Source organism: Elephas maximus, chromosome 15 (assembly GCF_024166365.1).
Source record: "Elephas maximus indicus isolate mEleMax1 chromosome 15, mEleMax1 primary haplotype, whole genome shotgun sequence".
NCBI classification, from domain to species: domain Eukaryota; kingdom Metazoa; phylum Chordata; class Mammalia; order Proboscidea; family Elephantidae; genus Elephas; species Elephas maximus.
In genome coordinates, this window is record NC_064833.1 from 40,275,810 (window position 1) to 40,301,553 (window position 25,744).

Below are 25,744 nucleotides of genomic sequence, written 5' to 3' on the forward strand. Positions count from 1 at the left end.
TTTCTGCTGTTTTTATAGGACACCACACAGAACTGATTAGGTTTAGGACTCACCTTACTCTGGTATAAACACATTAACATTACAAAAGAGAACCCCTATATCCAAACAGGGTCACATCTACAGGTACAGGGGGATAGGACTTCCACATTTCTTTTGGGGGGACACACTGCAATGTTCCTCTCACTGACTCTTCAGCAAAATTGTGAAAATAAGATACTAATGAAAATGCCCTGAATTTTCATTCAGAATCCCAGATGCCCTTCCTTTCCCTATCCCATGTAGGATATTATTTTTTGTAGGAATATTCATTCTAAGCCAGGAAACAGGAGATATTAAGCACATGTTTGCTGAATAAATTTTTTAAATTGTGAACTATTCTTAGACTCTATGGAGGGGCTTCTATTAATTTACTGAAGGCATTTGCAGCCTCTAGAGGATATCTAAAAATGGCAGCTTGCGCTCTTCTTGTCCCTCGTCCTGCCTGCTGGTTACATGATGAGGTCTGGATCTCTATAACTGATCTAACTCTATGCCCTCCCTACTGCATGAGGGCCCTCTGTTCTGCTCTATGGTTTTATCAAAATCCAAAGTAATAATTTCTGTCTTTTATATAAGAGAATACTTAGTACCTGCAGATAAACAGACATTTATTGCAATCGTAATTCCCATGGAAGTCAGCCAAGAAAGGGTCTTCACTTGTGGCAACCCTGGAGGTCTGTGTGGATGCCCTGGTGTACCCTCCTCTTCCTCCAGCTGCAGCTGCACTAGCCTGGGGCAGCCAAAACAGGCAGCTTCAAAGCAGTGGTCTGATGGTGAGGTGGTCTGAGGGCAAGGGGATGTGTAGACTTCGTCTAGCCCTTGACTTCAGAGCACTGCAACAATTTCATTGTTTGGTGCAGTTCTATAGTTTCTGTAGGCCTGGAAGGTGGCCATTTAGCAAGGCCCCTGTCCACTTATTCATGGACACTTTCAGCATGCAGTGTTCTTACACCTCTGATTGCTGGCGATCTAGGGGGAAGTGGTAGGGGAGTTAGCCATTGGCTGAACTTGAAGTAGTGGGCATGAGATGTCAGGAGTTGAGTATCAAGCAACAGAGAATTCAAGGCATCTTTTCAGTAAAATATCCCTTCAGGCTGAGATGGAGCAGGGGTATTTATATGGTTACAATAACCAAGCCAAAAACTGAACCCATTGCTATCTCGTCGATTCCAATTCATAGCTACCCTGTAGGAGAGAGCAGAACTACCTATAGGCTTTCCAATGCTCTAAATCCTTGTGGGAGCAGACTGCCACATCTTCCTTCCACAGAGCAGCTGACAGGTTCGAATGGTCGACCTTTCAGCTTACAGCCGAGCACTTAACCACTGTGCCACTAGGGTTCCTTCATGAGTAAAAAGCACACTTTTTAAAGAGCAGGGTGGGCTTGCCCTCATAAGTGCTAGGAATAGCAAATGGCAAACTCACATGTGTGTACCATGACATGGTCAGGCCAGAGGGGCAGGTGGAATTCCTATTCTAGCAGGTGTATAAACCCTTTCAAGATGTATACCAAAAACAAACAAACAAACTCCATTGCTATCAAGTTGATTCCAACTCATAGGTACCCTATAGGACAGAGCAGAACTACCCCATAGGGTTTCCAAGGCTGTAAATCCTTACAGAGTGGCTGGTGATTTTGAACCACCAGCCTTCGGTTAGCGACCAAGTGCTTAACCACTGTGCCATCAAGGCTGCTTTCAAGATGTATAGTTAGGCTGTAAAGACTCTAGAGGAAATGGCTTATGGGAAAATTTACAAGGGAGGGTCTAGAGATCATTGACATCAAGAACCTTTTTGCAATAAATTTTGTCTAAGTCCAGGAGCCATGCCTAAGGTAAATGCCAAGGTAGTAAAAGGAAACTGGGATAAATTTAAATGTCCATCAAAGGGGATTAGTTAAATAAATTCTAAACAATGAAATATCCAAGAACTGTAAGCTTTGTGTGAGTTTTCTACTAACCATTGTATCTATTATCTAATTCAGTGCTTTGCATGAAGTCTGTGCTCAAGACTATCTGTTGAATCAATAAGTAAATGAAAATGCAGCAATTAAACAGGATGCGATACATCCCTATATATAACATGGAAGGATGCCCACAACGTATTTGTAGGGTAAAATGAAGTTTACAGAACAGTACAGTATGATGCCTTTTCTAGCTAGGGTGTACAAATTACATACATACGCTTTTAAATGTCTAGGAGGATATATATAAATAAAACTGTTTATAGTGCTTATCCTCCATGGAGTGCTACTGGATTGGAGCGAGGATATTCAATTTCTGTAGCCCTTTATTATTTATATTTTTCACAATAATGGTTTTTACTTTTGTAATCAGCAAAAAAAAAAAATCCATTTTGTGGGGAGGGATTTGATGTTAGATAATGGTCTGTTCAGATCCTTATCGGCATGTATATTTTATAGGCAGTGATGTGGTAACACTTTATTTTTATGAAAAATAAGACTTGGTGAAGGGCCCAGGGCCAGGCAGGGCCTCTCCAGTCTGAAGTGCTGGCTCTGTAGAACCAGGTCCCAGATATTTCAGAGACTTTTTTTTTTAACCCCTGCTTACCCTGAGGAGACCAGATGGATTTCCTGGGCTTTACCTCATACCAGGTTGAAGGCAGACCGAAGAACAAGTTTGTTTCTAGTGAGCCTCCTGCTCGCGGGATTTTTTGTGCTAGTTCAGCTCTCTCCTCAAACCCTGTCACCTCTCACCATAAGAACAAGTGTCCATGTGTGACCCAGGCTATGACCCCTTCAACAAACAGGTCACGGGCATCCACATGCCCACACTCATCAGGAAGAAAACCTCTCTGCAAGCAAAGGCTTTTAACATATTTCAGACAACTCCAGCAAAACAATTTCGTGATCCTGATAAGGCTGTAGGAAATAGGTCTCGGTTCCTTATGTCAGCTCATCTTACCAGAGGCTAGAGGAGAGAGTAGTCTTTGGTCAAGACGAGACTAAGGTAGAGGAAAGGCTGCTTCACTCTTCAATTTTCCCTTTTTGATATTTCAGTTTTTCCCTTGATGTGCCATTGTGTCTTATTTCCTAATTTTTTCATAGTATAAATAAACCAGTTGCCATCAAGTCAATTCTGACTCACAACGACCCTATGTGTATCAGAGTAGAATTGTGCTCCATAGGATTTTCAGTGACTGATTTTGGGGGAGTAGATTGCCAGGCCTTTCATTTGAGGTACCTCTGGGTAGACTCAAACCTCCAACCTTTCAGTTAGCAGCCAAGCACATTACCCGTTTGTACCACCCAGGGACTCTATTATATAAATATGTCGGTTTACATGTACGGTCTTCTTTTAAACTCCCACAGAGAGGCAGGTTCCATTACAGAAAAATTCCTGAAGCAACATGCTCTTCAGGTTTTTATCTAGTCATTTTTTTAATTTTTTGAGTGAAAACAAAAGACAACTGACCTAGAAATGAGTTTGCAGGGTTTTAGCCACCTATAAAATTCAGATGGCTAAAATATCTGATGTCCAAGTCTTGGTCAATGAGTGCTTGCTCCCTTCATCTATAATTTTTATAATCTTCTTCCTCACCTTTTAGAAATCTTTTTCTAGGTTTCGTAATTCAGACATTGCACTGTTGAAAATTCAAAGCATCACTTATTGGAAAAGGTTAAAACCAAAAAACCAAACCCAGTGCCGTCGAGTCGATTCCAACTCATAGCAACCCTATAGGACAGAGTAGAACTGCCCCATAGAGTTTCCAAAGAGCGCCTGGTGGACTTGAACTGCCGACCCTTTGGTTAGCAGCCATAGCACTTAACCACTATGCCACCAGGGTTTGGGTTGGAAAAGGTTACAAGCCCCAAATAGGCAAATGTTTTAATTAGCCTGGTCTCTTTCTGGAACCACCATGTGTTCTGTGCTCCCTGTGGCCGCCAAGCTGCTAGCATTTTGTAAATTCCATTTTAGGAGGCCTTGGTGCAGCTTGCATTGAAACTTTTCCTCTGAAGTTAACCAGGCTGTCCAGGGTAAGTTATGGGCTTTTCTCTGGAAGATCTAACTCTGGGCTCTCAGGAATTAAGTCACAGCTTTTAGGGCCTTATGAGGAATTGCAGGAATGAAATGCCGCAGATCTTTCACACAGATACAGAAAATAAAATGGGGAGAACACACAGTCCCACAAATTGTTCACTAATTCCCATTTCCTTTCATTGTGCCATCATTCTTAGTTGCTATTCCTTTTTTTTTCCTTTTAAATGGAAATTTAACTTTGTATTTTAGATTCCTGGTTATGGTTCTTTGTGGTTTGGTGGCTTCTCATATATTTTTCCTTTTTCAACTATGGTCAATATTTACCCCACATTTATTTTGTGAACACTGGGAGATTGGATGTGACCCAAAACAAGGTAGGAAATTCTACATTGCCTTTCTCAGAGTAAAGTACCCAATGACAGAATGCTGATGTTTATTAATAGAATAGGTATGTATTTACTTAAGGAAGAGCAGCAGAGATTCAGCAAAAAATATTCATTTTCTACCTATCTCTATCTCTGAGGAGTGGCACAAATGGTTTGCAACTGACTACTAACCTAAAGGTTGGCAGCTCGAACCTACCCAGCAGTGACACAGAAGAAAACCCTCTGGAGCAATTCTACTCTGCAACACATGGGGTCGCCATGAGTCAGAATCTACTTGACTGTAACTGGTTTGGTTTGGTTTTATCTATCTATCTGTCTGTCTATCCATTTGAATTGATGTCTAACTTAAAAGGTATATAAACTAAAAAGTTGAGGGGTCATTCATTATTTAAAAAGTATTTTTCAAGGCCCTGAAGCAAAGGTCCTTAAGAGGTAAAAGCTTTACCATCTACAAGGCCAGTGTGCCTCTGGAGGACCCACAGATAAGTCAGAGATGGTCTGGGGCCCGCTCACGCAGAGCCATGTTGGTCAAAGGAAGGAGTTTGGATTTTATTCTAAGTGTGTCAGAAAGCCCTTCTAGAGCATTAAGAAGGGGAGTAGCATGGTCTGTTTTTAAAGGGCACTCTGGGGGGCTGAGTGGAGAGTAGATTAGGGACAGGAGTAGGGAGAAGGAGGACAAGATAAAAAGTAAGAGACTAGTGAGGAGGGCGTTGAAATCCAGGAAAGAGATTATGGTAGTTTAGTCTGATGAGACATTGGGGAAGTAGCTGGATCACACTAAACACACTCCCAGTTTAGAGCCTTCTGACTTGCTGTTCTTTCTGCCTGGAATATTCTCGCCCCAGATATTTCCATGGCTGGCTTCCTCACTTCCTCAGATCTTTATTCAATGCCACTTTCTCAATGAGGCTTTCCCTGGCTGCTTATTTAAAATGTCAACTCCCATTCCCCCACCCTTGGCGTTTCCTAACCCCCTTCTCTGCTTTGCTCTTCTTCACAGTACAGCTCCTCTACCATTTCACGTATTTGTCTTATGTGGTGTGTGTCTCTTGCCACTAGAGTCTAAGCTACATGAGAACAGCGGTTTTGTCTGTTTTGTTCCCAGGTGTATCCACAGGGCCCTAGTAGACACTTGATACAAATTTGTGGAATGAATGAGTTCCCGTAGGAGGTGTCTCCTCCCTGCTATCTATTTCTTTCTTTTTATGGGATTTTTTTTTTTATGTTTGTTTTTTGTGTTTTTAATTTCTGTATGTGCATTGCCCATGGAGCTAGTAGGATGTAGTGGTAAAACCAGCGGACAGCCAAGTGGACAATCAGAGCTCGCAGTTTGGCTCTCTCATGGACCAGCTGTGTGACTTGGGACAAGTCATTTAGTCTCTCCAAGTTTTTATTTCTTTGCTTATAAAATGGAGAAAGGCTACCCTGCCTATGGTGCGGGATTGTTGTGAAGGTTCAACGGAATAATGTATGAATGGCCATCAGGGATAAGATCATTTACCATGGTCTGGCCTTGAGGCAGTGTTTACAATAATTCTTACAACGAATCAGTGACGTAGGGGTTTGAATGGAACTCATTTTACAAAGGAGGAAATTGAGGTACGCAAGGAAAGATAGTGAATTAACCAACAGCTAGTAAATAATTTTCTAGTAAATAATGAAGGGGACATTGTGGGTTCAGTGGTAGAATTCCTGCCTTTCATGTGGGAAACCTGGGTTCAATTCCCAGCCAGCGTACCTCAAGCACAGCCACCACCTGTCTGTCAAACCCTATGGATCACAACAATCTGATCCATGGCTGATGGTGGGGATGGCGCAGGACCGGACAGCGCTTTGTTCCATTGTGCATGGGTTCACCATGAGTTGGGGACCCACTCAGTGGCAGCACAACAATAAATAATAGAGCCAGGCTTTAGACCCAAGGATTTTTGTTTCCTAACCTGAGTTTTGTTTTTTGTTTTTTTTTTTACCCGTTATGTTCCACTTGCACAAAATAAATATTTTAACGACTGAATAGGCTAATGGAAAGGATTTGACCTGAGGTGCAGCTTTTGTCTCCAGACAAAGTTTGGTTAACTAATGCAGCGTTTCCCTGCCGGTTTTTTTACCCCCCTTTAACTGAAAGAAGCACAAATTCCTGTCTCCCAGGAGAAAAAGGTATTGTCAGACATTCCTCTATCTTTTTTTCCACAAAAAATGAAACTCCATCATATGTTCCCTGAGATTTTTGTTGTATGGTCTAACCAAGTCCAGATGGCTTTTTCAAGTTCAGTCCTCATCCTTAGTGAGGTATTTTTTTTTTACTGAAATAAATTCTGGACTAAATTGCAAACACTCGCTTCCCAGATAACTTATTCCATGTTCTCCCTTGTTTGTGTTATGGTCTTTCTGTGCTAATGAATTTGTAAATGTGGTTTAATTACTGTTTACCGAGAAATAGCTGCGCACAGTTCAGTCTCAGTGGGAGACTTAGCCAAAATGTTGAGGCAATTTGTTTCAAGTGCAAAAACAGCTAATAAATGAAAAGCACTTTTTAAACATTGAGAAAGGGACTGGCGTTTGGTTTTGAAGAAATGGTGCTTTATATTCTCGGGGAAATAAATCATTCCTTAAGAGAGAAGATTTAAATATCAAAATAGCACTTTTTCCCAAGGCCAAACACATGGTGATTTGCGTTTAACCAAACTATAATAACGGTGATTTGATTGAACACCACACCAAAGAGCTGTATTCTAAAGAATTCCCCAAAAGGAAAACTCAAAATTACTTTTAAATTCCTTAAAATGTTTTGGAGCTCTGTAAACCCATGTATTAAGTATTACCTCATGTTTCTGAATTCTGGCCTCAGGCAAATTGCCAACTTAGCAACTAAATGACAGTTTTAAAATTCTAATACAAACCAGTCTCTCTAACTTTGCTTCCCCCCTCCCCCCCCAGAAAAAAGGGCTATGAGAGGAAGTGAAAGTTATTGGAATGTTTAGTTGATAAATTGTTTGTACTCCATTTGGAGTTCCAGTTTAATTTTGCTCTTGCATAAAATGGTGTTTGCTTGATTCCCATAAAAAGTGATCTCCAAAAGTAAGCTCTTGCCTGCCAGCTGTTGGTCACACTAATGGGAAGAAAACTTGCTTCTCCCCACCCCTGGGGGGATGCCTGCATAGGAGCTAGAGCAGGGCCAGGCTCTGCCTCCAAGTGCAGAACTCAGAAAAGAAAAGCAATCAACTTGTCAGTTAATGAAGATTGCTCATTGTTACCTGAACTCTGAACTATGGACAATATGAAAGAAGTTTGGGCAGTGCGAGATGCAAACACTGCCCTCTAGGAATTTATATTTAGTGAGGGCAACAAACAGATAGACACGCAATTCAACTTAAGGGGTTATATGACCAAGTCTTAACCACTAGATAGCTTTAGTATGTCAAAAAGCATTCTGAAAACCAGGGCCTCGTCCTTCCGGCAAAATGCTTCCTTTTCCAAGAAGACTGTTCCATATTTCCATGTTGTAATCATTTATTTGTTTATTCAATCATTTTTTTCAGTCATTCCTTCATTTGTTAGTTCACCATAAGACCCTTTGCCATTGAGTTGACTCTGACTCATAGCAACCCTTTAGGACAGAGTAGAGCTGCCCCACAGGGTTTCCAAGCCTGTAATCTTTAGGGGAGCAGATCGCCAAGTCTTTTCTCCTGTGAAGCCTCTGTTGGGTTCCAACCGCTGACCTCCTCCTCCAAGAAGGCTTCCCTGATGTCATCTGGGTCCTTCTTTGGCTTGAGGGTTCCTTCTGTGTGTGCTCACAGCACCAAGTCCATTCCTCTAGTTTCATGTATTGATTGAATATGTATGGTGTTGTCTCCTTGCCGTCACCACCACCCCGTACACACACAACAGAATGCCCTTAAGAATGGCCACATTTTACTCTTGTATCCACCGCATCAGAAGCATGTCTCAGGCATGGTGCTCGATAAATGTTAAATGGCTATGTGGAGGGGAAGCCAGTATTTACAGCTATATGTCCATCTAATAAAAACTGCCTTTGTTCCCCACACTATATTAAATGAAAAAATAGGTAGCAAAAATTGCATATGTTTTTATTTTTAAAAATGTAAACATATTAAAACACATAATATATTAATAGCATACTTAGATACTCATACAAAAAATCTGGAAGGACACACACCATAATGCAAGCAGTAGTTATCTCTAAACATTGGGACTGGAATGTTGACTTCTGCGCAGCACTGTGTTGTTTTGCTATTTTAGCGTGGAAGTGTGCTACTATTATGATAAGAGAAACAAAATTATTTGTATTTAAAAAAAGAAATTTTGGCCTCTTTCATAAGCGATAAACATAAGATACAAGCACCGTTGTGAATCAGCATCTTTGCCATCTAAATCCACTGTTATCAGTCATTTGACTTAGTAGATTCCATTAACAGGACTAGATTGGTAGTGGTTAGCAGTATTAGATTGGTTTGTTTCTGTTTTCCTTCTCATGTCTGTGTTTATAATATTCAGTAGGTAGCCAAGTATTGGAATTTCTATGTAATGCAAATGGTTAAAGAGCTTTGCTGCTAACTAAAAGCTTGGCAGTTGCCATCTACCCAGAGGCACCTTGAAAGAAAGGCCTGGCAATCTACTTCTGAAAAATCAGCCATTGAAACCCTTGAGGAGCACGGTTCTACTCTGACACACATGGAGTTGCCGTAAGTCAGAATCAACTTGATGGCAACCAGTTTTATCCAAGCAGCACTTTACCTGGAAATATTCTGACAATAAAAAGTGCTGAGTTCTCTCTTTTGCTCTCTCTTCCTCTCCTTTAGTTCTCCTTGCTAAAACTTGGATTGGGTATTGTTGTTAGCCACCTTTTATTGTTGTTGTTAGCCACCATTGAGTCATCCCCTGACTCATGGCAACCCCATGTACAACGAAATGAAACACTGCCCAGTCCTACATCATCCCCGTGATCGGCTGAGGATCTGACCCAATATTGTGATCCACAGGGTTTTCTTCCCAGGCAGTCTGAGTCTGAAAACTCTACTGAAACCTGTTCAGCATCAAAGCAGCATGCGAGCTTCGTTACAGATGAGTAGTGGCTGGCATGAAGTGCATCGGCCGCGATTGAACATAAGATGAGAATTCTACCACCGAACCACCCAATGCCCCGGGTTGGGTATTGTTGTTGTTGTTGTTGTTGTTATGTGCTATTGAGTCCATTCAGACACACAGCAACCCTATAGGATAGAGTAGAACTGCCCCATAGGGTTTCCTAAGCTGTAATTTTCACATAAGCAGATCACCAGGTCTCTTTCCTCCTGTAGAGCCAATGGGTGGGTTTGAACCTCTAACCTTTCAGTTACCAGGCAAGTGCTTAACCATTGTGCATAGGCCCCCTTTGCTTGGGTATCAAAACCCCAGTATTCTTAGATCCAGGCTCAAGCTCTTGCAAACCGATAAGTCAGAACTAACACTCACACCTCTCTTCTCTCTTTGTCTTTATCTCTGTTTTGCTGTCTCTCAACCTCTCTGTCTCTCTCTCACGTGCTGTCTTTCCTTCTCTCTCTCTGACTCACTCACTGACTTTCATATCAATCTATGTTTTCAGGTTGGCTCTGTGTAAAAGAGATCAGTTTCCTGGTCAATGATATTTCTGCTCTGTGGTTTCTGCCTGACTTTGTCTCCTTTTTTTGGGCTAACTGCTATGCTGCAAAACCTAGGCAATATTGTTGGGCTAGAATAGAGCTTGGTTTTTTGTTTTTGTTTTTCCCCTTTCTCTCAAAGGAACAATTGTAAATTATAAAAGGTGCATCTAAAGAGCAGCTCTAAAAATTCTCCATATTTTGTGTTCTATCTTCAGCTGAATTCTCACTGCCAGGATGGGGAAACAGAACAGTAAGCTGCGCCCGGAGGTCATGCAGGACTTACTGGAAAGCACAGACTTTACAGAACACGAGATCCAAGAATGGTACAAAGGCTTCTTGAGAGACTGCCCCAGTGGACATTTGTCAATGGATGAGTTTAAGAAAATTTACGGGAACTTTTTCCCTTATGGGGATGCTTCCAAATTTGCGGAGCATGTCTTCCGCACCTTCGATGCCAATGGGGATGGAACGATAGACTTCAGAGAATTCATCATAGCCCTGAGTGTGACGTCCAGAGGGAAGCTGGAGCAGAAGCTGAAATGGGCCTTCAGCATGTATGACTTGGATGGCAATGGCTACATCAGCAAGGCGGAAATGCTAGAGATCGTCCAGGTATGTAACACTGTAACAGTAGCCCTTTAAAAAGAGCATGCGTCACAAATAAGAATTGGAAGGTGCGCAGTTTATCACAGTGCAGAGGTTGCAAACTGTTGGCCTATCAAGGCATTTTATTTGGCCTACCCACTTAAAAATAAATAAATTGAACCCACATTACAAAAAAGGGAGATGGCACATCAAAATCCAGATTTGTGGGCATCTCTTGAAAACGCAAAAGCTCTGGCATCCCTGAGCCTGACATCAGTTACCACACCCTACAGATGGACATGCACCCTTCAGTTGGTCAGGCTTATATGGCCACTCCATCCACTCCTTGCCATGACCTGCCTTTGGGGTTATATTGCCAGGAGTGGTGTTTAATGATCAGGCCCTGACCTGGGTTCAAATCCTGACTCTTTCATTCATTACTTCTCTGACTTTGACCAAGTTAGTTCACCTAAGTGAGCCTCAGCATCCTCATCTGTAAAATGGAACTACCAGTGGTATCCACCCATGTTATGGGCTTGCTTTAAGGCTAGATGTGACTTTCCATGTTCAATGCTTAGCACAGTGCCTACCATATAGAAAAGCTTATCATCATCACTATCATTAGCCCTCAGCTTTACTAGACTCTGGAATAAGAGCAGAAATCTTGACTCCGGGTCTGTCCCATCAGAGATACAAACACTGTAAAATAGAGGCCTCTGTCACTTTAATAGGAGTCACTCCATTTCATTTCCCCAAATAACTCACCAGAGTAAATTGCCTGAACAGAACAGAAGAACAGGCCTTGTGTTGTCCACATTTTCCTGTGGGAAATCAATAAACCTCTGGGGAGGTGGTAGAGGGAGGTAAAGAGCTATGGACATGGCAATGGCAGTTTGCTCACAAGTGATAGAACCCAGAGACAAACCTGAGGGGGCCAGGTCACGGCTTCTGGAGGGGATCAGGAGAGCCCTGACTGCAAACAATAGGAAGGACTAGTGGGCAGGCAGCACCAGGGAGGGCTGGCAGCAGCTCGATGTCCTGGCAAATGAGGGGCACAGCAGGGAAGCTTCTGGCAGCAGGCAACAGGGCCAAAGGAGCAGGCGTTTGGCTTCTAGGAGAGCTGGTCTCAGAGGCTAGCACACATCCCATAACATCTGTGTTCACACTATCCTTCTCATCCCATCCTTGCTTCTAAGGAACACTCTGGCTGTACATCTTCCAAGGCAGATTTGTTTGATCTTCTGGCAGTCCGTGGTATATTCAATATTCTTCGCCAACACCATAATTCCAAGGCTTCACTTCTTTGGTCTTCCTTATTCATTGTCTAGCTTTTGCATGCATATGAGGTGATTGAAAATACCATGGCTTGGGTCAGGCACACTTTAGGCCTCAAAGTGACATTTTTGCTTATTAACATTTTAAAGAGTTCTTTTGCAGCATATTTGCCTAATGCAATATATCATTTGATATCTTGACTGCTGCTTCCATGGTCGTTGATTGTGGATCCAAGTAAAATGAAATCCTTGACAACTTTAGTATTTTGTTTACCATGATGTTGCTTATTGGTCTAGTTGTGAGTATTTTTCTTTTTGGGGGAGGTGGGGTGGGGGAGGCCATATAAAAACATATAAAAGATAAGAAGAAAAGTCCTGCATATTCTCACCCTACCCACAAAGAGAAACACTGAGAATAATTTTTTAATATATCCTATGGGTCCTAGTTCCTTGCATTTAAAAATACCTAGTTGATATCATAATGTGTATGAAGTTTTGTGTCTTGGCATTTTCATTTAGTATAGTACCACACGTATTTGTTGTGTTATAAGAACTTTTAATAAAGGTATTTTAATGGCAGCACAGACCCTTGGTGGTGCAAACGGCTAAGGTACTCCGCTGCTAACCAAAATGTTGGTGGTTCCACCCAGAGGCACCTCAGAAGAAAGACCTGGCGATCTACTTCCAAAAAATCTGCTATTGAAAATTATGAAACACAGTTCTGCTCTGACATGCATGGGGTCGCCGTGAGTCAGAGTCCACTCAACAACAACTCGGTTTTTTTGTTTGTTTTTATAGCTGCATCAAAACCCATAACCCCATTGCTGTCGAGTTGATTCCAACTCATAGTGACCCTATAGGACAGAGTGGAACTACCACACAGGGTGTCCAAGGAGCACCTGGTAGATTCGAACTGCAACCTTTTGATTAGCAGCCGAACTCTTAACCACTATGCCACCAGGGTTTCCACTGCATTATAAAAAAAAAAAAAAATTTTTTTTTTTTTTTTGCATTATAGTCATACAATATAAGTCGTTTAATTTTTCCCCAATGTTGGGTATTTAGGTTGTCTCCAGTTTTGCATTATTATGCATAAAACCTCAACTTTTAAAAATAAAATAACAAATTATTCTTGTACATGAAGATTTTTCTGTATTTAGGATTATTTCCTTAGACAGAATTCCCAGAAGTGTGAATACTGGGCCAGGATAAGAGCATTTCTAAGGCTACCAATATATTTTGACAAATTATTTTTTCAAATATACCCCCAAAGTATATGAGACATGTCCCCATATATTGCACTATTCTGATTTTTCTTAATCTTTGCTAATTAAACAAAAAAAAAATTTAAATTAAGAAGGTGCTTCAGTTTAATTAGTTTTGCTTTATCTCTGTCTTTTATCTGAGAGTGATGGGCTCTTCCTCTCTGTTCCCTGCCTCACGGCAATGAATGTTGTTAGTTGCCATTAAGTCAATTCCGACTCAAGGTGACCCATGTGTGCAGAGGAACACCTGCTCCATAGAGTTTTCAAAGCTGTGACCTTTTGGAAACAGATCACCAGTTCCATCTTTCAAGGCATCTCTGGGTGGGTTTGAACTGCCATCCTTTCAGCTAGTACCTAAAGTCAATCACTCAACCATTTGCTCCATCCAGGGAATCCTGTAACAATGAAAAGGAGGGATATGTTTTCCTTTTGAAGAGAAGAATTGCTTCCAGATTGGGTTCTAAGAAAAAAAGTTTCTTTTTATCAGCACTGTGTTATCTCCCACTTAATATTTTTGCGCAGATCTCCTAGTCAATGACTTCCTGGCCAGTATCAGTGTAGAGAAAGAGCCCTGGTGGTGCAGTGGTTAAGTGTTTGGCTGCCAACAGAAAGGTCAGTGGTTCAAACTCACCAGCCGTTCCAGGGGAGAAAGATGTGACAGTCTGCTTCCATAAAGATTTACAACCTTGGAAACCCTGTAGGGTAGTTTTCAGTCCTATAGAGCTGCTATGAGTTGGAATCGACTTTACAATAATGAATTTTTTTTGCGGGGGGGAAGGTTAGACACCCAGGCAGGGAGGGACCTTGTAGGCTGATGGAAATTAAGAATCATTCTTGCATTCATTAACACCTATCGTACTAAGTAAGTACCTGGATCCCTGGTGACGAAGTTGTTAAAAGCTCAGGCTGCTAACCAAAAGGCGGGCAGTTCGAATCCATCGGCCACTCCTTGGAAACAGATGGGGCAGTTCTACTCCATCCTGTAGGGTCAGAATCAATTCTCTATGAGTCAAAATCAATTCAGCAGCACACAGCAACAACAACAAGTACCTGGCAAAGGCATTGGATTGTGTGGATCATAACAAATTATGGATAACATTGCGAAGAATGGGAATTCCAGAACACTATTTGTGCTTATGAGGAACCTGTACATAAACCAAGAGGCAGTTGTTCAAACAGAACAAGGAGATACTGCGTGGTTTAAAATCAGGAAAGTTGTGCATCAGGGTTGTATCCTTTCACCATATTTATTCAATCTGTATGCTAAGCAAATAATCCGAGAAGCTGGACTATATGAAGGAGAATGGGGTATCAGGATTGGAGGAAGACTCATTAACAACCTTCAATATGCAGATGACACAACCTGGTCTGCTGAAAGGGAAGAGACTTGAAGCACTTACTGATGAAGATCAAAGACCCTAGCCTTCAGTATGAATTGTGTCTTAACATAAAGAAAAGAAAATTCTTCATTACTGGACCAATAAGCAACATTGTGATAAACGGAGAAAAGATTGAAGTTGTCAAGGATTTCATTTTACTTGGATCCTCAATCAATGCATGTGCAAGCAGCAGTCAAAAAATCAAACAATGTATTACATTGGGCAAATCTGCTGCAAAGGACCTCTTTAAAGTGTTCAAAAGCAAAGATGTCACCTTGAGGACTAAGCTGCACTTGACCCAAGCCATGATATTTTCAATCACCTCATATTCATATGAAAGTTAGACAATGAATAAGGTAGACCAAACAAGAATTGGCACCTTTGAATTATGATGTTGTCAAAGAATATTAAATATACGACGGACTGCCAGAAGATCAAACAAATCTGTCTTGGAAGAAGCACAGCCAGAGTGCTCCTTAAAAGCAAGGATCGCAAGACTTTGTTTCATGTACTTTGAACATGTTATCCAGCCCCTGAAGAAGGACATCATGCTTGGTAAAGTAGAAGCTCAGCGAAAAAGAAGACCCTCAATGAGATGGATTGACACAGAGGCTGCCACAGTGGGCTCAAGCATAACAACAATTGTAAGGATGGTGCAGGAATGGGCACTGCTTCATTTTATTGTACCTAGGGTAGCTATTTTTTTTTTTTTTTTAGGGTAGCTATGAGTTGGAACCAACTCGACAGCACCTAGCAACAACAGCAAGTACCTGGCATTGGAAATAAATACCACAGAGAAGAAAAAAGACACTGTCTGTGGTATAGAGCCCAGTTTGCAAGAGAGTGGGACAATTGTAGAAAATGTGTAAAAGGTGCCAGTAAACACTTACTGAGCCCTGCCAACTTATATCCTATTCATGATGGAATATAAAAGGTGATCATGAAAATGAAGATGCATTCACCCTTTCTTCACGGTAAAGTACCTCAACCCGTTGACACGCCCCTAGTGAGGTTCCAGGTCATAAATGTAAGGACACACGTTCCTTCATACATTTTATATCCTTACACTTTTTGAACTGGAAGGCTCAGATTTCCTCCAGTGTTGCTACAGCTCAACACCCTGATGATGAATATCCATAATGATGGACGAGGAAATATTGCAGCATTCCAAGTCACCAATGAGATTAAAGTAAATTTAGAACCATTTTCATATTAAGGGCTATGCTATTCTATTCTGCTACTTTCCAAACTAACAATTCATGTATTCTGTCACATTCATATGTCACATTCACATTCATATGGATGAACTGGAATTTGCAGTGGGATCTTAAGAATTCCGATTTTATTTTTTTCCTCTTTATTTTCCTTTTTGAAAGCCCACACTCTAGGCCATGTCATTGTCACATGTAGCTTTGTGCCTTTGTGTAGATCCTCGTTTCTTGGTTATAGCTGGTCTGTGAAGGAGCCCTGGTGGCGCAATGGTTAAGCACTGAGCTGATAACCAAAAGATCAGCAGTTTAAACCTACCAGCCACTCCACAGGAGAAAAGACCTGGAGATTTGCTCCTGTAAAGATTACAGCCCAGGAAATCCTATGGGACGCTTCTACTCTGTCTTTTGGAGTCTTTATGAGTCTGAGTCTGAATCAACTCGATGGCATACAACAACAACAGCTGGACTTCACCGTTAAGGAGAAAGCACATTTGCAGATACTGTATTTGCTTCAAAACAGCCAATGTCTGCTAAGCTCATGCTGTGTGCTTGCGTAAGTATCTGTTAGAATGTGACGAGCTGGAGGTAAGATGTAGACTAGGAGATTCATAAACAAATTAAGGCTGTATTTGTTAATGTGAGTTAAACCTGTAGCTTGATTACAGTTGTCAATACAGAAATTGTTGGCTGAACCCACATTCCTCCAAGACTCAGGGATTCAAGAAATTTAAGAATCGACACAGTGATGGCAGCATGAGAAGGATTCCATCCGCTGTTGCTGGGTTTGTAGATGGATGAAGGAGACCACAAGCCAGGGAATGCAGGCAGCTTCTAGAAACTGGAAAAGGCTACGAAATAGATTTCCCCTAGAACCTGCAGAAGGAACAAAGCTCCACGGACACCTTGGTTTTAGCCCAGTGAAACTGATTTCAGACTTCTGACCTCCAGAACTGTAAAATGATAAATTTAGGTTCTTTTAAGACACCGAGTTTGTGATAACTTACTACAGCAGCAATGGAACACAAATACAGTATACTTCAGTACTACAAAAGAGTGCCATAAATTTTAGAGTCTTTCTTACCAATGTTAGGAGATACAAAAGGATTCCAGCTTGTTGCCATAAATAATATTCTGTGAATAACAAAGCTAAACTACAGGAAGCAACATCAAGGAAGAAGAAGAACTGGATGCTTTATGAATTGGAGTCCTACACTTCATTCATTGTCAAGCCTAAGTATAAATTTGTTTGGATCGTAGTATTCATCCTGACCAGATATTAGTGTTTGTAGATGAACACCACTGCAAGAGGAAGGAGAATCCTTTTGCCTTACGCAAGTCCCCTGCCCCTGTGCCAAGCTGGAGGACAGTCAGAACCCCCAAATCCACTGCAACACAGGGAGGGGCTGAGCTGGGCAGTGAGTCTACCATGAATGCTTGGATGCTTTCTGGGGTCTTGGGCATGGGGGCAAATGCTGAGCTATGGACCCATGAGTAGGACCAAAGCACTCCCAGGGAGAGAATGTAGGGAGAAAATGGAGTTCAACTTGCCTCCCTTCTGTTCTTAGAAAATAACTAACTGCAAAAAACAAAACAAAAAAAAAACCTTGCCATCTTGTTAATTCTTGACAGATGGTAACCCATGTGTTACCGCGTAGAACCACTCCATAGGGTTTTCTTGGCTGTGATCTTTATGAAAGCATATCATCAGGCCTTTTTTTTGTGGCACCACTGGGTAGGTTCAAACCACAAACATTTAGGCTAGCCGTCAAGTTCAAACTGTTTCCACCATCAGGGACCAAGTAACTAACTAGGACTCTCAAATCAAATTCTTAACTACAGGCCTGCCGTTGGTTACATATATAAGCTGCACTGCATTTCCCTTATAATTGGATGAAAATCACAGGTTTAGACAGAAATCGATCACGCTGGTGCCCAAAGCAAAGATGAAGAAGGAGCCAAGGCAAGAGTATGCATCTTGGGCAAAGCAGGTCAATATTGCCTTTCTTCTTCTTCAATCTCTCTTTTCCTTCTCTTCAGTCCCCAAATATCACAATTCCTTATCCCTGAGTCTCCAAGCTGAGCTTCCCTTTACTCCAGAGGCAGCTTTGTTTTGTCAATAAGGGTGTACACACCGGCGCCGGGGTGCCAGGGTTCCAGGCATCATTCTACCACTCAGTACCAGCTTGCCTTTGGGCAAGTTACTTAACCTTACTGCATCAGTTTTCTGATTTGTGAAATGGACCTACCTCATGGATAATGGTAAGGATTAAATAAATTATTTTGAGTAAAGCACTCAGAACACTGCCTGTCATAAAGTCTGTTGTTGTTATTGTTGTTGGGTGCCCTCAAATTGATTTTGATTTATAGCAATCCCATGTGACAGAGTACAACTGCCCCACAGGGTTTTCTAGGCTATAATTTTTTATGGGAGCAGATTGCCAGGTCTGTCTCCTGCGGCACCATTGGAACTGCCAACCTTTAGGTTATCGGCCAAGCGATTAACTATTGTGCCACCAGGACTCCTTTATCATAGGGTATGTACATATTGGTTATTATTACTACCACAGTATTCAGAGCTGGACCAGGGTACTTTGTTGCTACAACAATAAAAGGAGGTTATTTCTGATTCAAAAGACAAAGTAATCAATGGAATTTTCCATTAAGTTTGAAGTTAAATTTGTCTAGTAGTGAAATGTATGTTCACAAAGAAAAACGGGATAACTTAACTAAATCTCCAATTGGTATAACTCAAAGAAGAGATATTCTTGAACAGATGACTTCAGGAGCTCCTGGCCTTCAGCTGATGTCTTTCTCACTGAAGACCAGCTACTCTGAGAATAACACTAAAGCTGCTCTGGTGCTCACAGGACTCAGACAGAAGGAAAATCACCTCTCCAGGAAAGAATGTGGTTGGCACCCTAACCTGAGCCCACAGGTTCACATCATGCATTGGGGCTGTTTGAGGGGCAGCCTGTCTGGATTCATTCCCAAGTCCAAGTTACAAACTTTTTCCAAAAGGAATATACAGGCTGATATAATGTTACCCATGGCAGTGCTCAGAGAACTTGCTTTGAAGATCAAGTTGGAATCATTTGTAATTAGCATATTCATTATTTTGATATTAATGATTGCTTGTAATAAATATGCTTGCTGTTCAAATAACTCTTAAAATCAGACATTTCCTCATAGTTGTGATTCAAGATTAATTGGCACTTTTGATGAAGGCTGGGTGAACACCCCTTGTCTACGTTTTCATGCACTGTGAATGAATGAAACCTGAAGGAAGGAGGTTGGGAGTGTACTGGTAGCCCATCACAGGAGCTTTTGTTTCTGTTTCTTTTAGCAGTGTGGGCAAGAGTTGCTTTCTGATTCACCTGTGATGAGTAAGACAGTACAGGTCCCTGAGTAGTGTAAGCAGTTTGCAAGCGGCTGCTCACTTAAAAGTTGGCAATTCGAAGCCACCCAGCGGTGCCACAGAGAAAAGATTTGGTGATCTGCTTCTGTAAAGATTACAGTCAAGGAAACCCTATGGAGCAGTGCTACTCTGTAACACACGGGGCTGCCATAGGTTGAAATCGACTCGACGGCAACAGGTTTGGTTTTTTTGATTTGTTTTGTTTTTTGTTATCTACGTGGTAACCTGATGAGGAAGGGAGATGATGGTGGTGGCCATCGAAGGGCATCAAACAAATTCACAGATTTATCCCATCTGATCTCAAGAACACCCGACTGCGACCAATTCAGACAGCCACCCTGTGAGTATTCGTGCCACAGAGGATCAAAACAAGGGCCAGAGAGACTTCTTTGCATTTTTTTAAAGAACCACTTCCTGAGTGATATTTGCATTTTTTCCCCAAAGACCTTTCTAAATTGGTGTCATAGACGTTATGTCACTTTTAATATGTTCCTTGGAGACCTGAAACACTGTGCTCTTCTGATTCTGAAAAAAAATAAATAAATAAAAAGGAAAGAGATTCAATTCCATCTTGATATGGCCCTTGAGAATTCAACTCCAAACTCTTGCCCACTTCTTAATTATGAATGTGGACCACAGATATTACCCTGGAATACAACTTATATTTCTTTCCCGGAGAAAACTCTTTCAGGCAATTGCTTAGGCTAGTGACTTTCTCTACAACTGACCTTACTGTTTGCTTATTGGTTGTGCTTGTTGTGCCCCTTTCTTGTTATGGGATTACTGTATTTTTACGCAAATAACACATGCCTTCTATGTTTGTTTGCCAACCATGCCCTCCACCCTCGAGGCATTCTCATAAGTACCGCTATGCCAATTTTTCTTCCAAGTTGCTGTGAAACAAATTAGCATAGCGCACTTACAAAAATATCTTACGGGAAGGAGGGCATGGTTAGCAAACAAATATAGAAGGCACACGTTATTTCTGTAAAAATACAGTAATATTATTACAAGCCACACTTTAGCTTAGGAGTTTAAGTTAACTCTTAGTATCAAATACCATCTGGCAAACATTAACAAGTGCCTACAACCCAAAAGGCGTCTCTCTCTGGCTCCTTCCCAGTCTCCTTTGTGGACTCTTCCTTTTCCTACTCTCTAAATATGCATATTTCCAAGCAGAGCTCCTCAGCCCTTTTCTTTATTCATTCTCTCTGGGGAACCCTCATGTTTTCATTGCTTGAGATGGGCTAGACATAATGATAAGTGCTTTACGTGCTGTACTAGTTTTCTAGGGCAGCAGTAACAAATTAACACAAACTAATACTCCTTAGAAGCGAGGATGGTGAGTCTTCATCTCATGTACTTTAGACATGTTATCAGGAGGGACCAGTCCCTGGAGAAGAACATAATGCTTGGTGAAGTAGAGGGTTAGTGAAAAAGAGGAAGACCCCTAATGAGATGGATTGACACAGTGGCTGCAACAATGGGCTTAAACATGGCAACAATTGTGAAGATGGAGTGGAATCGGGCCGTGTTTTGCTCGGTTGTACATAGGGTCACTATGAGTAGGAACCAACTCAATGGCATCTAACAGCAATAATAACAGATGTCTCAAAACAACAGAAATATATTCTTTCACAGTTCTGCAGGTTAGACATCCAAAATCAAACTGTCAGTAAGGCTGGTTCCTTCTGGAGAGCCTGAAGGAGAATCTGTTCCATGTCTCTTTCCTAGCATCTAGTGGTGTCTGGCAATCCTTGGCATTCCTTGGCTTGCAGCTACTTCTGCCTTTTTCATCACATGGTGTTCTCCTTTCTGTGTCTCTCTGTCCAAATTTCCCTCTTCTTATAAGGACCCCAGTCATTGCATTAGGGCCTACCCTAATCCAGTATTACCTGATTTTAACTCAATTACATCTGCAAAAACCCTATCTCCAAATAATATCATGTTCACAGTTTCCAGATGGACATGATACTCTTAACCCAGTACACATGCATTATCTCATTTATCCTCACAATGACCTTATTAACTCCATTTTATGACTGAAGAAATTGAATGCTTCCAGATCTTGGTCTCCAGCCCTGATCTTGAGCATTGATATGTCCAACAGTTAATGGACATCTTCACTTGGATGCTACACTGGTACCTCGAAGAAAACATCCCCAAAACAAACTCATCATTGCTCCCCCCAAAAAACTTTTTTTTTTTTTTTTTTGGGCAAATAGCCCTACCATCCATCCTATCAATCAAGTCAAAGATATCTTCCCCCCTCCCCATCTATCTCTATATCCAGGCAGTCACCAGACCTATTAAATCTACCTACTTAATATTTTTCACGTCTATCATTCCTGTCTATACATCCTGCCACTGTCTTATTTCAAGTCAATCTTTCACCAGTGAGTGTGATTTTAGCTTTAGGTGTTTCACAGAATGCCCTTTATCAGGTTGAGGAAGTTCTCTTTTATTTTTAACTTGCTGAGAGTTTTTTTTTAAATCAAGAATGGATGTTGGATATAGTTGAATGTTTTTTCTGTGTATTGAGATAATTGCATGGCTTTTCTTTTCTGGTTTGTTAATGTGATAAAGTACATTGATTGATTTTTTTTTAATGCTAAACCAACCTTGCATTCCTGGGATAAATCCCACTTAATCGTGATGGATTATCCTTTTAATGCATTGTTAGATTCTATGTGCTAAAAATTTGTTTAGAACTTCTGCATCTATGTTATTGAGGGATATTGGTCTTTTGTTTTCTTATACTGTCTTTGTGTCAGGCAAAACTGGCCTCATAGAATGAATTGTAATATCTGGTTTTGATATCAAGGTAATGTTAGCCATAAAAAATGAGTTGGAAATTATTCCTTCCTTCTCAATTTTCTAGAAGAGTTTAAATTGGTATTATTTCTTCATTAAATGTTTGGTAGAATTCTCCAGTGAAGCCATCTGGACCTGGAGTTTTCTTTGAGGGGAAGTTTTTAACTACAAGTTCAACTTCTTTATTAGACAGAGGGCTGTTTCTACTTGGTAGTTTATGTCTATCAAGGAGCTTTTTGGATCTGTGGGTTTATGGTTTTCGTGAAGTTTGGAACATTTTTGACAACTGGATTTTCAAATATTTCTATGCCCCACTCTCCTCTCCTTTGGGGTCTCAATTACATATATGTTAAGTTTCTTGAAGTTTTCCCTCAATTCATTGATGTCATCTTCATTTGATAAATTATTCTCTCTGTGTTTCATCTTGAATAGTTTTGATTGCTGTATTTTCACAGTCTCTAATCTTTTTTTACTTACAAAGATCTAATCGGCCATTAATTTCATGACCAGCTGGGCATATAGAACCCACCTACATTTTCTGCCTCTGGGGTTTCTTGGGAAGCTGCTTTCCCATTGACAGTATGTGCTGCCAGCAGGCGGGAGCTGTATAACTGCTCGAAGCTGAAGAAACAGATGTGTGCTGCAAATTACTGTTTTGACAGGGTATTGTATGAGGTGATGTATCCTAGAGGTGTGATTCTGCAAGACTTCTATCTCTTTTGGCTTTTGTACAGCAAGATAAGCCTTGTAAGTATATTTCCAGGTTCCTTTGTGTTATTTAGAAGTTGTGTTTCTCACATGATTCCACGTTCATGGGACTAACTCGTTTTTGGGCACCGGCAAGAGATGCGGCACAATTAGATGAGATGTAGTGCACCTGACATACCACCAATCCTACCCCCAGAGTCCAGAGGGACATATGCATCCCCCCAATCCTACCCCCAGGAGCCCTGGTGGCACAGTGGTTAAGAACTATGGCTGCTAACCAAAAGGTTAGCAATTCGAATCTACCAGTCGCTCCTTAGAAACCCAATAGGGCAGTTCTACTCTGACCTGTAGGTTTACTATGAGTAAGAATCAACTTGACAGAGACAGGTTTAGTTTTTTAATCCTACCTGCAAAGTCCAGAAGGGACATATGTCTGCCAGATAATATGTATCAAAATCCGTATTACCTACCAAAAATTCCAACACACTCAATGATTCAGCATGCATACAATTAAAGAAAAAACATTTTATCAACAAAAAATTCAAAGAGGAACATAACTGGGTTGTGAAAGGGTTAATCCTATCCAGTATATTTTTACCTCATACATCATAACTTTCGTTGGTGGAAGTTTGATTGGGTCATTTTTATATCTTTCATGTCTTTATCTGGACATGTTGTCAGGAGGGATAAGCTGGTGGAGAACGTCATCATGCTTGGTAAAGTAGAGGGTCAGGGAAAAAGAGGAAGACCCTCAATGAGATGGATTGACACAATGGCTGCAACAATGGGCTCAAGCATAACAATTGCGAGGATGGCGCAGGACCAGGCAGTGTTTCATTCTGTTGTGCGTAGGGTCACTATGAGTCGGAACCCACTCAACGGCACCTAACAACAACAACATGTCTTTATTTAACTTTTTGACGATATGGAACACAGTTATTATAACTATTTTACTGTTTCTTAGTTATCTGGTGCTGCTATAACAGAAATGCTGCAGGTGAATGGCTTTAACAAACAGAAATTTTATTTTCTCACAGTTTAGGAGGCTAGAAGTCCAATATCAGAGCACCAGCTCTAGGGAAAGTCTTTCTTTGTCAGCTCTGGAGGAAGGTCCTTGTCTCTTCAGCTTCCTTAGAGATCTCCATGTGTCTTGACATCTATTTTACCCCCAACTTTCTCTCTGGTCACATATTTAATCTGTTTTTACATCTCCAAAGAGATTGACTAAAAATGCACCCTACACTAACCCTGCATCAATTAACATAACAAAGACAACCCATTCCCAGATGGGATTATAACCATAGGCATATAGGTTAAGATTTACAACACATATTTTAGGGGGGCACAGTTCAATCCAGAACACATTCCTTCTGCTAATTCTAATATCTTTGTCAGGTCTGGGTCACTTTTCATTGATTGATTATTTTCTGCCTTATAGGTTGTATTCTCCCGCTTCTTTGCATGCCTGATAATTTTGGGGGGGGGAGGTTTCTAGACAATATGAATTTTACTGTGTTGGGCGCTGGATATTTTTGTATTCCTATAGATATTCTTGAGCCTTGTTCTTCAACACAGTGACATTACTTGGAAACAGTTTGAATTTTTCAGATCTTACATTTAAGGTTTGTTAGATGACACCAGAGTCATGCTTAGTTTAGGGCTAATTAGTCCCCACCATTGAGGTAGGACTTTTCTGAGTACGCAGTGCCCTGTGAGTCATGAGGATTTCCAATCTTGCTAGTGAGAACAGGCACTCTTCCTGACCCTGTGTGAAGACCAGGCAGTCTTTCCTCTAATCCATTCACTTGCCTCTTTCTCCAGTCTTGGGTGATCTCCTCCCATGCATACGCTGATTCAGCTGAATACTTGAGGGGAACCCTCTGCAGATCCCTGGGGTTCTCTCTGTGCCGCTTTACCCTCTCTCATGCTAATTCTAGCCACTTTGATCTTTCCAGACTCTTACCTTCATCTCCTCAACTCAGTGAGTTCACTGGGCTCCACCTGGATGGAAGCATCATGGCCCAGAAGCCCTTTCAAGGCAACAAATTGGGACAATCATAGGGCTTACCAATTTTGCTTCCAGCTTCTCAGGGATCACTGACCTTCATTGCCTAATGTTCAGTGTCTTGGAAATCATTTCATATATTTTGTCATTTTTTTCTTTTTTGTTGCTTCAGGTAGAAAGGGAAACTCAATTCCTTTTACTCCATCTTGGCCAGAAGCAACACTCTCTGCTCTCATTTTAATGTATTTATCTGTTTACCAATCCTCCTGATACCTAGACTGTGAGATCTTTGAAGACAGGAACTGTGCTTTCTCTCTCTAAATCTAAAGTATTTAGCACAGTCCCTGGTGTTTAGCATATGGTCAATAAATGTTCATTGAATGACCCAAAAAACTCATTGCCATCAAGTAAATTCTGACTCATAACAACCCTATAGGACAGAGTAGAACTGCCCATAGAGTTTCCAAGGAGGACCCCTGGTAGATTCGAACTGCCAACATTTTGATTAGCAGCCGTAGCTCTTAACCACTATGCCACTAGGGTTTCTGTGTTGAATGAAGGAAGTGTTAACTCCAGAACATACAAAGATGAGTAATTTAGGCCCTGTCTTGAAGAAACTCAGAAGCTATTGGTAGGACAAATCTCATGGAGAAGGATTATGGTTTATCTAGTCTGAAAAAAAGAGGGGCAGAGAGAACAGAGCCCAGCTGAAGAGGAAGCCCAACTAAGGATCAGTCCTGGTGCAGAGAGAACTTTCTTAAAGTTCATAGATGCTTTGTAACAAAATGGTTCTGGGTGAAACAAGTTTGGGAAACCCTGGGTTAAACAGAGTTCAACAAGTCATTTACTGCAGGAGTTCTCATGTTTTTAGTATGTTCACGTGATGCTCTAAGAAGGGGATAAAGTGAGCACTGTTTCTCAAAACATTTTGGCAATGGTATCTCTCTGATCTTAGAGTATCTTGGAAGACTGATAGTAACTGAAAAACACTTTGGGAAAAACTTCTTTACAGCATTCTCAACA

General features: G+C 41.1%; 1 protein-coding gene across 9 annotated transcripts in view; it reads left to right on the forward strand.

The window, feature by feature from the left end:
• Positions 1–25,744, forward strand: part of NCALD (neurocalcin delta) — a 449,176-nt gene that overhangs the window by 406,062 nt on the left and 17,370 nt on the right. For 8 of the 9 annotated variants that reach the window (XM_049853824.1, XM_049853826.1, XM_049853825.1 and 5 more), the window contains one exon: positions 10,281–10,677. In XM_049853824.1, coding sequence (XP_049709781.1) covers positions 10,300–10,677 — 378 coding nt within the window. In that variant the 5' untranslated portion in view covers positions 10,281–10,299. Of the gene's footprint in view, positions 1–3,977; positions 4,714–10,280; positions 10,678–25,744 lie in introns of those variants that run through there. The other variant, XM_049853830.1, reaches the window with a different exon arrangement.